At 45.0% G+C, this 15,066-nt stretch overlaps 1 protein-coding gene across 1 annotated transcript in view; it reads right to left on the bottom strand.

The window, feature by feature from the left end:
* radil (Ras association and DIL domains) overlaps nucleotides 1-15,066 on the bottom strand; it is a 115,752-nt gene extending 100,686 nt beyond the window's left edge. The window contains exon 1 of the mRNA XM_043711913.2: nucleotides 14,522-15,066. Within this exon, the coding sequence (XP_043567848.2) occupies nucleotides 14,522-15,053 (532 nt within the window). The 5' untranslated portion in view covers nucleotides 15,054-15,066. The remainder of the gene's footprint in view (nucleotides 1-14,521) is intronic.

The raw sequence follows: 15,066 nt of genomic DNA, 5'->3' as shown, positions 1-15,066 counted from the left end.
ATTAGCATTGGAGGTCATAGAGTCCTATAGCAATGAAACCAGGCCCTTTGGACCGAACTGGTTCACGCCAACCAAAATGTCCATCCACTCTAAACCCATTTCCCTGCACTTGGCCCACATCCTTCTAAACCTTTCCTATCCATGTATTTATCTAAATGCCTTTTAAATGTTGTTAATGTACCGGCCTCAACTAGTTCCACTAGCAGCTCATTTCACATGCAAACCACCCTCTGTGGAAAAAAAAAAGTTGCCCCTCAGGTTCCCTTTTATTCATTCCCCTCTAACCTTAAACTGATGCCCTCTCATCCTTGATTCCCCAACCCTGGGTAAAAGACTAAGTGCATTCACCCTATCTACGCCTCTCACGATCTCTTACATATCTATAAGATCACCCTGCAATCTCCTATGTTCTAAAGAAAAAAGTCCTAGCTTGTCCAACTTCTCCCTATAACTCAGACCATTCAGTACTGACAACATTCTTGTAAATTTCTTCTGCACTCTTTCCAATTTAATAGTGTTCCGTTGGTGTTCCTTGTTGATTTAGTAATTAATATACTCACTCTTTCCGCTAATTCAAGAAAGTCTGATTAAATTGGATCCTTTTAATGTACAAGTTCATTTGGGCCTGGGAGAAAGCTATCCACAAGGGGAGTGATCTCTAATTTACCTTGTTCCAAAAAAATCAAGGGGATGGGTGAATAGCGAAAGGGGGCCAGTTTATCCAGCCCTCACCTGGGAACATATTAGTGTGCAGTATTTCATCTGAAACTTTAATGAAATGGGGAACCTTGTCCAGGATTTGGTCCTAAAAGCACGTAACCATCTCTGGTGTTCTTTTTTCCTAGTTTGAACCAAAACTGTAATGAGGCCAGAAGATGAGTAACCCTGGCGTAACCTAGAGTGTCAGCAAACAGGTTATTCCTTTGTATTTGCTGCTTGAAAGTCACCAATCCATTCCATTACTTTACTTATGACTAAGACTAGACAGTAATTGGCCTGGTTGGGTTTAATCTGCTTCATGTGAAGCTGCGAGGAGAAAGTGAGGTCTGCAGATGCTGGAGATCAAAGTTGAAACTTTATTGCTGGAACAGCACAGCAGGTCAGGCAGCATCTAGGGAACAGGAGATTCGACGTTTCGGGCACAGGCCCTTCTTCAGGAATGAGCAGAGAGTGTTCAGCAGGAGAAGATAAAAGGTAGGGAGGAGGGACTTGGAGGAGGGGCGTTGGAAATGTGATAGGTGGAAAGAGGTCAAGGTGAGGGTGATAGGTCGGAGTAGGATGGAGGCGGAGAGGTCAAGAAGAAGACTGCAGGTCAGGAAGGCGGTGCCGGGCTGGAGGGATTCGGCTGAGACAAGGTGGGGGGAGGGGGGATGAAGAAACTGGTGAAGTCCAAGTTCATCCCCTGTGGTTGGAGGGTTCCCAGTCGGAAGATAAGACGCTCCTCCTCCGACCGTCGCGTTGTTGTGGTTTGGCGGTGGATGAGTCCAATGACCTGCATATCCTCGGTGGAGTGGGAGGGGGAGTTGAAATGCTGTGCTACAGGGTGGTTGGGTTGGTTCGTCCGGGTGGCCCAGAGGTGCTCTCTGAATCGCTCCGCAAGTAGGCGGCCTGTCTCCCGATATAGAGGAGGCCATACCGGCTGCAGCGGATGCAGTAGATGATGTGGGTGGAGGTGCAGGTGAATCTGTGGCGGATATGGAAGTTTCCTTTGGGGCCTTGGAGAGAAGTGAGGGTGGAGGTGTGGGCGCAAGTGTTGCACCTCCTGCGGTTGCAAGGGAAGGTGCCGGGAGTGGAGGTTGGGTCGGTGGGGTGTGTGGATCTGACAAGGGAGTCGCGGAGGGACTCATTCCCATTCTCCCAATTCCTTCGTCATCCCATTCTCCCAATTCCTTCGTCAAAACGCCATCCCATTCTCCCAATTCCTTCGTCTCCGCCACATCTGCTCCCAGGAGGACCAGTTCAAAATACGTACAACACAGATGGCCTCCTTCTTCAAGGACCACAATTTCCCCCCCGACGTGGTCGACGGTGTCCTCCACCGCATCTCCTCCACTTCCCGCTCCTCCGCCCTTGAGCCCCGCCCCTCCAACCGCCACCAGGACAGAACCCCACTGGCCCTCACCTACCACCCCACCAATCTCCATGTACAGCGCATCATCCGCCGTCACTTCCGCCACCTCCAAACAGACCCCAGCACCAAGGATATATTTCCCTCCCCTCCCCTATCAGCTTTCCATAGAGACCACTCTCTCCGCGACTCCCTTGTCAGATCCACACCCCCCACCGACCCAACCTCCACTCCCGGCACCTTCCCTTGCAACCGCAGGAGGTGCAACACTTGCGCCCACACCTCCCCCCTCACTTCTCTCCAAGGCCCCAAAGGAAACTTCCATATCCGCCACAGATTCACCTGCACCTCCACCCACATCATCTACTGCATCCGCTGCAGCCGGTATGGCCTCCTCTATATCGGGGAGACAGGCCGCCTACTTGCGGAGCGATTCAGAGAGCACCTCTGGGCCACCCGGACGAACCAACCCAACCACCCTGTAGCACAGCATTTCAACTCCCCCTCCCACTCCACCGAGGATATGCAGGTCATTGGACTCATCCACCGCCAAACCACAACAACGCGACGGTCGGAGGAGGAGCGTCTTATCTTCCGACTGGGAACCCTCCAACCACAGGGGATGAACTTGGACTTCACCAGTTTCTTCATCCCCCCTCCCCCCACCTTGTCTCAGCCGAATCCCTCCAGCCCGGCACCGCCTTCCTGACCTGCAGTCTTCTTCTTGACCTCTCCGCCTCCATCCTACTCCGACCTATCACCCTCACCTTGACCTCTTTCCACCTATCACATTTCCAACGCCCCTCCTCCAAGTCCCTCCTCCCTACCTTTTATCTTCTCCTGCTGAACACTCTCTGCTCATTCCTGAAGAAGGGCCTGTGCCCGAAACGTCGAATCTCCTGTTCCCTGGATGCTGCCTGACCTGCTGTGCTGTTCCAGCAATAAAGTTTCAACTTTGATCTCCAGCATCTGCAGACCTCACTTTCTCCTCGCAGCTTCACATGAAGCAGATTAAACCCAACCAGGCCAATTACTGTCTAGTCTTAGTCATAAGTAAAGTAATGGAATGGATTGGTGACTTTCAAGCAGCAAATACAAAGGAATAACCTGTTTGCTGACACTCTAGGTTACGCCAGGGTTACTCATCTTCTGGCCTCATTACAGTTTTGGTTCAAACTAGGAAAAAAGAACACCAGAGATGGTTACGTGCTTTTAGGACCAAATCCTGGACAAGGTTCCCCATTTCATTAAAGTTTCAGATGAAATACTGCACACTAATATGTTCCCAGGTGAGGGCTGGATAAACTGGCCCCCTTTCGCTATTCACCCATCCCCTTGATTTTTTTGGAACAAGGTAAATTAGAGATCACTCCCCTTGTGGATAGCTTTCTCCCAGGCCCAAATGAACTTGTACATTAAAAGGATCCAATTTAATCAGACTTTCTTGAATTAGCGGAAAGAGTGAGTATATTAATTACTAAATCAACAAGGAACACCAACGGAACACTATTAAATTGGAAAGAGTGCAGAAGAAATTTACAAGAATGTTGTCAGTACTGAATGGTCTGAGTTATAGGGAGAAGTTGGACAAGCTAGGACTTTTTTCTTTAGAACATAGGAGATTGCAGGGTGATCTTATAGATATGTAAGAGATCGTGAGAGGCGTAGATAGGGTGAATGCACTTAGTCTTTTACCCAGGGTTGGGGAATCAAGGATGAGAGGGCATCAGTTTAAGGTTAGAGGGGAATGAATAAAAGGGAACCTGAGGGGCAACTTTTTTTTTTCCACAGAGGGTGGTTTGCATGTGAAATGAGCTGCTAGTGGAACTAGTTGAGGCCGGTACATTAACAACATTTAAAAGGCATTTAGATAAATACATGGATAGGAAAGGTTTAGAAGGATGTGGGCCAAGTGCAGGGAAATGGGTTTAGAGTGGATGGACATTTTGGTTGGCGTGAACCAGTTCGGTCCAAAGGGCCTGGTTTCATTGCTATAGGACTCTATGACCTCCAATGCTAATCAATGCTCTAAAGCCATTTGAAGAGCAAAAATAACCGCTTTCTCAGCAATTAACCATCTCCTTAAAACTCTTTAATTGCCATGCGCAACTTCATCAATAAGTGCATTGATAAGTCTATACTTTCATCTCAATGTTTCAGTTGCCACGACTTATTTTATTTCGTCACCAAGACAAGTCTCTCCCCATGCTGCTCCAACTATTAAGTGTTCTCTATTACCCCTGGAGATCATAATTCAGAATTTTTTGGGATTTTTCAACATTTTTATACAAGCAAACAAGTTTAAAACACAGATAAACATTAACATCCAAGTAGATGAAAACCCATGCAATGGTGTCTGTAACTTTGATCTCTGTGGTTCTTTCGAAGCAATCACTGTCAATGCCTTTGTTGTAACTGTCCTGGAACACTCAGCTAACTATGCAGTTAGTTCTCGAGCAGAACTTCAGTAGTGTTGACAGAATATTGTCAGGGCCCATAGCCTTTGCAATATCTATTGCCTTCTGCCATTTCTTTATATGACTGGAGTGAACTGAATCGCTGAAAACTGACATTCGTGATATTGAGGTCCTCAGGAGGAGGCTGAGATGGATCATCCACTTGGCACTTCTGATTGAAGATAGGAGAAAATTCTTCACCTTGACTTTTGCATTGATGCACTGGGCCTCTCTTCACTAAGGATGGGGCTATTTATGGAGCCTTCACCTCACACTATTTATTTAATTGTGAATGACTGGATGTGGCAGGACTGTAGAGCTTGAATTTGATCTGCTGTTGTGGAATTGCTCCATCCATCTATTACTGTTTTGTATGCAATAGTCCCATAATAATTTTGTAGTTTAACTAAGTTGACAAACATAATTTTTAGAAATGCTTGGGCTGCTCCTGATATGCCGTTCTGCACTCTTCATTGAATCAGTGTTGATCCAATGGCTTAATGGTAATGGTTGAGTAGGGGATATGCTGGGCCATGATGTTGCAGATTGTGTTGGGGTACAGTTTTGCTAGTGTTAATGGCCTATCATGCCTTATGGATGCCCAGCCTTGAGTTGCTTGATTTGTTCCAAATTTGTCCCATTTAGAATAGTGATAGTGCCATAGAACACGATGAAGGATATCATTAGACCATAAGACATTGGAGCAGAAATTAAGCCATTCAGCCCATTGAGTCTGCTCTGCTCAATAAGTTTCTCAACGCCATTCTCCCACTTTTTCCATGTAACCTTTGATCCCCTTGACAATCAGGAACCTGTCTATCTCTGTCTTAAATATGCTCAATGACCTGGCCTCCACAGCCTTCTGATTAAAATCTGATGTGGTCCAATTAGATCTACTGATGGAGTCAATTAATATGGGAGCCTTATGAGAATGACATCTGAAAAATGAGCAAGCACAACACCCAGACATTAGGTGGGGTGGTTGTGCAGATTGGCTGCTGCAGAAATATTATGGCAAATGGAGGCCAGGACAATGGCCACTTGAAAATGCACTGTTAGTGATTTTGAAGGAAATTTTAGAATGCATACATCAGGAAGAAAAAGCTGAAAGCATGTTGGGGGCTTGTATCAGGAGCAAAACAAGAAGAGATCAGAGAAGGACTTGTGATGAACACTACGGTAATACAGAAGTGACCATGAGTATGATAATAGTATTTATACAGAGATTTTAGCAACACTTAGGAGGTGTGAAATCAAAGGAGAAAAGTCAAAGCGAGTGAGATGGAGTTTGAAGTTACCAAGGATGAACTGCATAATAGATACATCTCAAATTGTAATAGGTCTTAGCATGGTTTTAAAGAAGAGGGAAGAGAATAGGGCAAAGTCTGGAATTCTCAAAGGAGGAGATAGGGGTCTGAGAAGGAAGGAAGGAGACTAAAGTGGAGATATGTGCCACTCTGCCACAATGGCAATTTGGGCAGGGCAGATGATGGACTATATAGAGAAGCAGGGATGCATTAATAAGAGGCAAAGTGTTACAAGCCATGAGTCTCGTTTCCATCAAATTCAGTATGATTATGCTATTGTCCACTTCTTATTCATCCTAGCACAACTCTCAAAATGCACTGTGCATCTAAACTGTGAGAAAGGACAAAGTCACACATGGAACAGGTATGCATTTCAAAAGGATGCAAAGTCTGTAGGTTGGGACTTCTAAGCTATTAGAAAAATCCAGGCCAAAATGCTCAAAATAAACCAGCAGTTATACATTTAAATGTGTTGTTCTCCAGAGGTGCCTGTCCCAGAAATACATGTAGATTACCTCCTTTGGTTTTCACCTAGCCACGTGTGAAGTTTTCCAAATCAAGTGGAAAATGCCAGATTTAGCCACAATTTCAGATTCAAACTCCATGAAAGTGCTTAGAATCACATCAGCCCCTATTTTACTGCTTTCTCTGGTTTACATCAACTTCTAAAACTGTTAACCAGCTTTTGATTGTTTGCATATATTAACTATTTTAATATGATATCGCTGAAAAAAAATCAAGTAACCAACCAATGATCAATAAACTGCAAGTTCCAGGTCAAAGCAGAACTACTTTTAAATGTTGTAATTGTACCCACATCCACAACTTTCTCAGGAAGTTCATTCCACCAGCAAACCACCTGCCTGCAACAGTAGTGGACTTGCCAACATTAGGGGCATTTAAATAGTCACTGGATAAACATATGGATGATAATGGAATAGTGTAGGTTAGATGGGCTTTAGATTAGTTTCACAGGTCGGCGCAACGTTGAGGGCCAAAGGGCCTGTACTGCACTACGTTACATGTTCTGTGTTCTATGTTATACATCCTTCAGAAGCAATGTAATTTCTCACGGTGGCTCAGTGGTTAGCACTACTGCCTCACAGCACCAGGGACCCAGATTCAATTCCACCCTCAGGCAACTGTCTGCGTAGAGTTTGCACATTCTCCCTGTGTCTGCATGGGTTTCCTCCCACAGTCTAAAGATGTGCATGTCTGGTGAACTGGCCACACTAAGTTGCCCACAGCCTTAGGTGCATTACTCAGAGAGAAATGGGTCTGGGTGGGTTACTCTGCGGAGGGTTGGTGTGGACTTGTTGGACTGAAGGGCCTGTTTCCCTTAGGGAATCAAATCTAAAAATATGGTGCGAAGGTGTGCTTTTGATTGTTGTTGTAATGGAGTGCTTTTGCATTTTTTTGGCCATGGGTGTTCGGGATAAGCTTCAGTTGAAAGTCCAGCAGACCACTCAAGGATACAACAACAGCAACGTTGGAGCTGATTTTAATGCAATACCCGCCCTAATGTTCAAAGTTTGTGCGAAGATTTGTAGCTCGGGTGCTCGTTGTTGTGGTTCTGTTCGCCGAGCTGCAAGTTTTTGTTGCAAACGTTTCGTCCCCTGGCTAGGCGACATCATCAGTGCTTGGGAGCCTCCTGCGAAGTGCTTCTTTGATGTTTCCTCCGGTGTTTATAGTGGTCTGTCCCTGCCGCTTCCGGTTGTCAGTTTCAGCTGTCCGCTGTAGTGGTTGGTATACTGGGTCCAGGTCAATGTGTTTGTTGATGGAGTTTGTGGATGAATGCCATGCCTCTAGGAATTCCCTGGCTGTTCTCTGTCTGGCTTGCCCTATGATAGTAGTGTTGTCCCAGTCGAATTCATGTTGCTTGTTGTCTGCGTCTGCGTGTGTGGCTACTAAGGATAGCTGGGAAACAGCCAAGCAGAACGGATTCAGGATGATCCAGGTAATGATCACAGACGCGCACAACCGACTCCACAAGTACAAACAAGAAATTGCGCGCCAAAAGTCGGTAATTTCAAAAACCACTAATCGTGAATGGACCCGGACCATAGAACAGGCCGACACCATAGGACAGAACAGGACAACACACCGCAAAAAAACGGCACTAAAAGAAAAAATGGCCAAACCAACACACAACAAAGAGGACACTACAACACACACCTGGGTTAAAAACCTCTCCCACAGACACGGAAAGAACAATACTGGCCAAGGGACTCAACTACAACCACAGGGACGCCAAGACAGCAGACTTCCTAGCAGCACTAGAATGCACACTCAGGAACAATGGACTGACAGAAGAGACACAACAAACAGTGAGACAAAGTATCATACCTCTGATAACAAGGAAAAGACAAACACATAACTTCAACACCATGGAGAGGGAAGCACTAAAATCACTAAGAAACGATAAGAACATAATCATACTACCAGCAGATAAAGGCAGAATGACGGTCATCCTAGATAAATCAGATTACATCCAAAAAGCACAACAACTATTTGCAGATATCAACACCTACCAAATGAAGGAATTTGACCCCACACCACAATTCACCAACAGGATAAATAACACACTAAGGAATCTACAAAAAAACAGACAGATAACCAGAGCTGACCTACAAAGAATGAAACCGGAAAGCAACAACACCCCCAGATTCTATGGATTACCTAAAGTACACAAACCAGACATCCCACTCAGACCCATAGTATCACTACCAGGGACACCATCATACAAACTGGCCAAAGAACTACACCAGAAACTGAAACACCTGGTCAGCGGATCCAAACACTCTATACAATCAACACAGGAATTCTTGGACATCATCAGAAATATACACATAGACAAAGAAGAAACCATGATATCATTCAACGTGACGGCACTGTTCACTTCGATTGACAAAACCTTAGCCAGAGAAACAATAGCCAACCTACTGGACATACAGAACAGAAAACAGGACGCTGAACCTATCAACAAAGATGGCATACTTAAACTACTGGACTTGTGCCTCACAACACACTTCACATTCAACAACCAGATATACGAACAAATCAACGGAACACCCATGGGATCACCAATCTCGGGACTCATAGCAGAGGCAGTTATGCAAAGGTTAGAACAAACAGTCCTACCACAAATTCAACCCAAACTCTGGGTCAGATATGTCGATGACACGTTTGTAATCATTAAAAACACAGAAATAGAAAAAACACACCGGATCATCAACGCCACACTCACCGGAATCCGATTCACGAGAGAAGAAGAAAAGGATAGCCAACTCCCATTCCTAGACGTGATGGTACAGAGAACACCGAATGGAGAATTCACTACAAGGGTATACAGGAAAGCCACACACACAGACCAAGTCCTAAACTATGAAAGTAACCACCCCAACACACACAAACGAAGCTGCATCAGGACACTATTCAAAAGGGCCACAACACACTGCAGTACACCAGAACTGAAAAAAGAAGAAGAGGAACACCTATACAAGGTATTCGCCAAAAACGGATACCCGCGCAACTTCATCAACAGATGCCCAAGAGAAAGACCACGGAACGAGGACATACCACAACCAAAAGGACTAGCCACACTACCATACATCAGGAGCATCTCAGAACTGACAGCCAGACTACTGCGACCCCTAGGACTCATAACGGCACACAAACCAACAGCCACGCTCAGACAACAACTCACCAGAACGAAGGACCCGATACCCAACATGAGCAAAACTAATGTAGTGTACAAAATACCATGCAAGGTCTGCACAAAACACTATATAGGACAAACTGGAAGACAGCTAACAATCCGCATACATGATCATCAACTAGCCACGAAACGACACGACCAGCTATCCTTAGTAGCCACACACGCAGACAACAAGCAACATGAATTCGACTGGGACAACACTACTATCATAGGGCAAGCCAGACAGAGAACAGCCAGGGAATTCCTAGAGGCATGGCATTCATCCACAAACTCCATCAACAAACTCATCGACCTGGACCCAATATACCAACCACTACAGCAGACAGCTGAAACTGACAACCGGAAGCGGCAGGGACAGACCACTATAAACACCGGAGGAAACATCAAAGAAGCGCTTCGCAGGAGGCTCCCAAGCACTGATGATGTCGCCTAGCCAGGGGACGAAACGTTTGCAACAAAAACTTCCAGCTCGGCGAACAGAACCACAACAACCCGCCCTAATGTTGAACAGGAGCACTTGTGGGGCAGGTGCCATTGAGCTAAAGATACAAGAATACATATTCCATTTAGGAGTTAGACTCCTGAAATGCCATTATACCACTGCTCGAATGTCTCATTATTCTCTAAATTTAGAATTGTCATTGTAATCCCAACAGAATTCCCACATTATACTCTGAGAGCTTGAGCTCATCCAAAACCCTGCTGCCCTTATTCCAACTTTCTCCTCACCTGGTTCACTTATTACCTGCTACTGTACTGCATTGCAGAATCTTCATTTTAAAATTCTCACACTTTTCTTTTCAAATCTCTTAATGACCTTGCTGCTTGCTATCTTTGTAATCTCCCTCAACCCTACAACCTGATGAGTTATCTGTACTCGTTTAATTCTGTTCTCTTGTGCATCCCAAAATTTCAATGCCCTACCTGTAGCTGTAAGATTTGAAATTCACTCCCTAAACGTCTCCTGTAAAGGACTTTGGGGTGTTTTACTATTTAAAAATAATAAAAAGATGAAAATTGTGGTGAATGCAAGTAATTGAATGTAATTATCAGCAAGAGTGAAATGGGAAAGCTATTTTCAAAAGTATACAACACAAAAATGTAGCTGTGTGCACCAGCAGCAAGAAATGTGCCAAAGATAATGCAACTACATGAAAAACAAAACAAACTAATGTATTTTAAAACTGTCAATTATACTTTCAGGAATGAATCTCAAACAGCAGAGTAGGAAATCTTGCAATACTTGTATTATATAATCAAGCAAGCTGAAAGGTAAGCAGACAAAAAGGATTCTTGACATAGGCATGAAACAAGTTAATAAAAGATGGACTGAAGTTAAAATGCATAACAAGCTACCTTCACGCTCTGCAGGAGGGCTCCATCAATTTGTAGCTCAACAATATTCTGGATAATCTGGCCTCATCTCTCAAGATGTGAGCATGCACCCTCTGAATTCACAAACATTGATCATCCATCACAACTTGCAACAATCCAAATAACATACCTCTACCACGAGAATATAACAAATTATTCTGAGTCCCTAAGGTAGATGAACTGAATAATCTAAAACAAGTTGTTGTGGTTCTGTTCGCCAAGCTGGGAATTTGTGTTGCAGACGTTTCGTCCCCTGTCTAGGTGACATCCTCAGTGCTTGGGAGCCTCCTGTGAAGCACTTCTGTGATCTTTCCTCCGGCATTTGTAGTGGTTTGAATCTGCCGCTTCCGGTTGTCAGTTCCAGCTGTCCGCTGCAGTGGTCGGTATGTTGGGTCCAGGTCGATGTGCTTATTGATTGAATCTGTTAATGAGTGCCATGCCTCTAGGAATTCCCTGGCTGTTCTCTGTTTGGCTTGTCCTATAATAGTAGTGTTGTCCCAGTCGAATTCATGTTGCTTGTCATCTGCGTGTGCGGCTACTAAGGATAGCTGGTCGTGTCATTTCGTGGCTTGTTGGTGTCCATGGATGCGGATCGTTAGCTATCTTTCTGTTTGTCCTATGTAGTGTTTTGCGCAGTCCTTGCATAGGATTTTGTACACTACATTGGTTTTTCTCATGCTGGGTATCGGGTCCTTCATTCTGGTGAGTTGTTGTCTGAGAGTGGCTGTTGGTTTGTGTGCTGTTATGAGTCCTAGTGGTCGCAGTAGTCTGGCTGTCAGTTCGGAAATGCTCTTGATGTATGGTAGTGTGGCTAGTCCTTTGGGGTGCGGCATGTCCTCGTTCCGTTGTCTTTCCCTTAGGCATCTGTTGATGAAATTGCGCTGGTATCCGTTTTTGGCGAATACATTGTATAGGTGTTCTTCTTCCTCTTTTTGCAATTCTAGTGCACTGCAGTGTGTTGTGGCCCTTTTGAATAGTGTCTTGATGCAACTTCTTTTGTGGTTGTTTGGGGTGGCTGCTTTCGTAGTTCAGGACTTGGTCTGTGTATGTGGCATTATTGTATACCTTTGTGGTGAATTCTCCATTCGGTGCTCTCTGTACCATCACGTCTAGGAATGGGAGTTGGTTGTCTTTTTCTTCCTCTCTAGTGAATCGGATTCCTGTGAGTGTGATGATCCAGTGTGTGTTCTCTATTTCTGTGTTTTTAATGATTACAAAGGTGTCATCCACATATCTGACCCAGACAAGAAATTGCGCGCCAAAAATCGTTAATTTCAAAAACCACCAATCAGAAATGGACCCGGACCATAGAACAGGCCGACACCATAGGACAGAACAGGACCACACACTGCAAAAAAACGGCACTAAAAGAAAAAATGGCCAAACTAACACACAACAGAAAGGACACCACAACCCATACCTGGGTTAGAAACCTCTCCCACAGACAGCTCACAGACACGGAAGGAACAATACTGGCCAAGGGACTCAACTACAACCACAGGGACGCCAAGACAGCAGACTTCCTAGCAGCACTAGAATGCACACTCAGGAACAATGGACTGACAGAAGAGACGCAACAAACAGTGAGACAAAGTATCATACCTCTGATAACAAGGAAAAGACAAACACATAACCTCAACACCATGGAGAGGGAAGCACTAAAATCACTAAGAAACGATAAGAACATAATCATACTACCAGCAGACAAAGGCAGAATGACGGTCATCCTGGACAAAGCAGACTACATCGAAAAATCGCTAAGAAACTATAAGAACATAATCATACTACCAGCAGACAAAGGCAGAATGACGGTCATCCTGGACAAAGCAGACTACATCGAAAAATCGCAACTACTTGCAGATACCAACACCTACCAAAAGAGGGAGTTTGACCCCACCCCACAGCTCACCAATAGGATAAACAACACACTGAGGAACCTACAAAAAAAAAACTCAGATAACCAGGTTTGACCTACAGAGAATGAAACCTGAAAGCAACAATACCCCCAGATTCTATGGACTACCTAAAGTGCACAAACCAGACATCCCACTCAGATCCATAGTATCACTACCAGGGACACTATCATACAAACTGGCTAAAGAACTACAGCAGAAACTGAAACACCTGATCAGCGGATCCAGACACTCTATACAATCAACACAGGAATTCTTGGACATCATCAGAAATATACACATAGACAAGGAAGAAACCATGTTCTCATTCGATGTAATGGCACTGTTCACCTCTATCGACAAAACCCTAGCCAGAGAAACAATAGCCAACCTGCTGGACATACAGAACAGACAACAGGACGTTGAACCCATCAACAAAGACGGCATACTCAAACTACTGGACCTGTGCCTCACAACACACTTCACATTCAACAACCAAATATATGAACAAATCAACAGCACACCAATGGGCTCACCCATCTCTGGACTCATAGCAGAAGCGGTAATGCAAAGATTAGAGCAAACAGTCTTACCGCAAATTCAACCCAAACTCTGGGTCAGATATGTAGATCATTAAAATCACAGAAACGCCACACTCACAGGAATCCGATTCACTAGAAAGGAAGAAAAGACAACCAACTCCCATTCCTAGACGTGATGGTACGGAGAGCACCGATTGGAGAATTCACCACAAAGGTATACAGGAAAGCCACACACACAGACCAAGTCCTGAACTACGAAAGTAACCACCCCAACACACACAAAAGAAGTTGCATCAAGACACTATTCAAAAGGGCCACAACACACTGCAGTACACCAGAACTGCAAAAAGAGGAAGAAGAACACCTATACAATGTATTCGCCAAAAACGGATACCAGCGCAATTTCATCAACAGATGCCTCAGGGAAAGACAACGGAACGAGGATATGCCACAACCCAAAAGACTAGCCACACTACCATACATCAAGAGCATTTCCGAACTGACAGCCAGACTACTGCGACCACTAGGACTCATAACAGCACACAAACCAACAGCCACTCTCAGACACAACTCACCAGAACGAAGGACCCAATACCCAGCATGAGAAAAACCAATGTAGTGTACAAAATCCCATGCAAGGATTGCACAAAACACTACATAAGACAAACAGGAAGACAGCTAACGATCCGCATCCATGGACACCAACAAGCCACGAAATGACACGACCAGCTATCCTTAGTAGCCACACACGCAGATGACAAGCAACATGAGTTCGACTGGGACAACACTACCATTATAGGACAAGCCAAACAGAGAACAGCCAGGGAATTCCTAGAGGCATGGCACTCATTAACAGATTCAATCAATAAGCACATCGACCTGGACCCAATATACTGGCCACTGCAACAGACAGCTGGAACTGACAACCGGAAGCGGCAGATTCAGACCACTACAAATGCCAGAGGAATGATCACAGAAGCGCTTCACAGGAGGCTCCCAAGCACTGAGGATGTCACCTAGACAGGGGACGAAACGTCTGCAACACAAATTCCCAGCTTAGCGAACAGAACCACAACGAGCACCCGAGCTACGTATCTTCTCGCAAACTTTAGCTCCCACAAGTCCCCAAAATGCTCTAAAGGAAATGCATGCACCAGGCTTTACCTGCAGTTGTTGTGTCTTTCTCCTGAGCAGCCATCGCCTCCACATCAGCTCGTCTTCGAAGTTCGAATCTTCTGGCATATCCCTCCTTGGGTTTCCATAGATCTTGAAGAAGCAGTGGCTTTTCATTATCCCCCAAGGCTCGGAGACACTCTGTCTGCCAGTGTTTGTCTATTCCCTCAAACCTTCCAATCACATCACACAATAGGTACTCAGTGGCAGACTTCCTGCTTACAGCATAGCGCTCAAGGGCTTCTTTGACCAACTCCTGGGCACTCGACCGTGGCGTAGCCAGGACACTTTTGTAGTTCGTGCCACTGCTAATTTCATTGCCAAAGATCTTGAGTATACCAGGAGTTGACAGCTGGATGGAGAGCTCTGAAGGGTTATCCATTTGATTAGTTGGGCTATCGGTCACAGAATGTCGCTCACGGTAGCTTAGCTTCCGATACAGAACCTGTGAGAAAGCCCGGCTCTGCCTCTTTAGTTTGTTCTTTGATGCTTGAGACATAGTTGTTGATGACTCGTAAAACATGCTGTCAGATATA

This window comes from Chiloscyllium plagiosum, unplaced genomic scaffold (assembly GCF_037043375.1).
Source record: "Chiloscyllium plagiosum isolate Xiang-an unplaced genomic scaffold, Cpla_swu_hap1 HiC_scaffold_20, whole genome shotgun sequence".
Taxonomy (NCBI): Eukaryota; Metazoa; Chordata; class Chondrichthyes; order Orectolobiformes; family Hemiscylliidae; genus Chiloscyllium; species Chiloscyllium plagiosum.
Note: the sequence above shows the minus strand (reverse complement) of the source record. Positions and strands in the feature narration are given on the sequence as shown.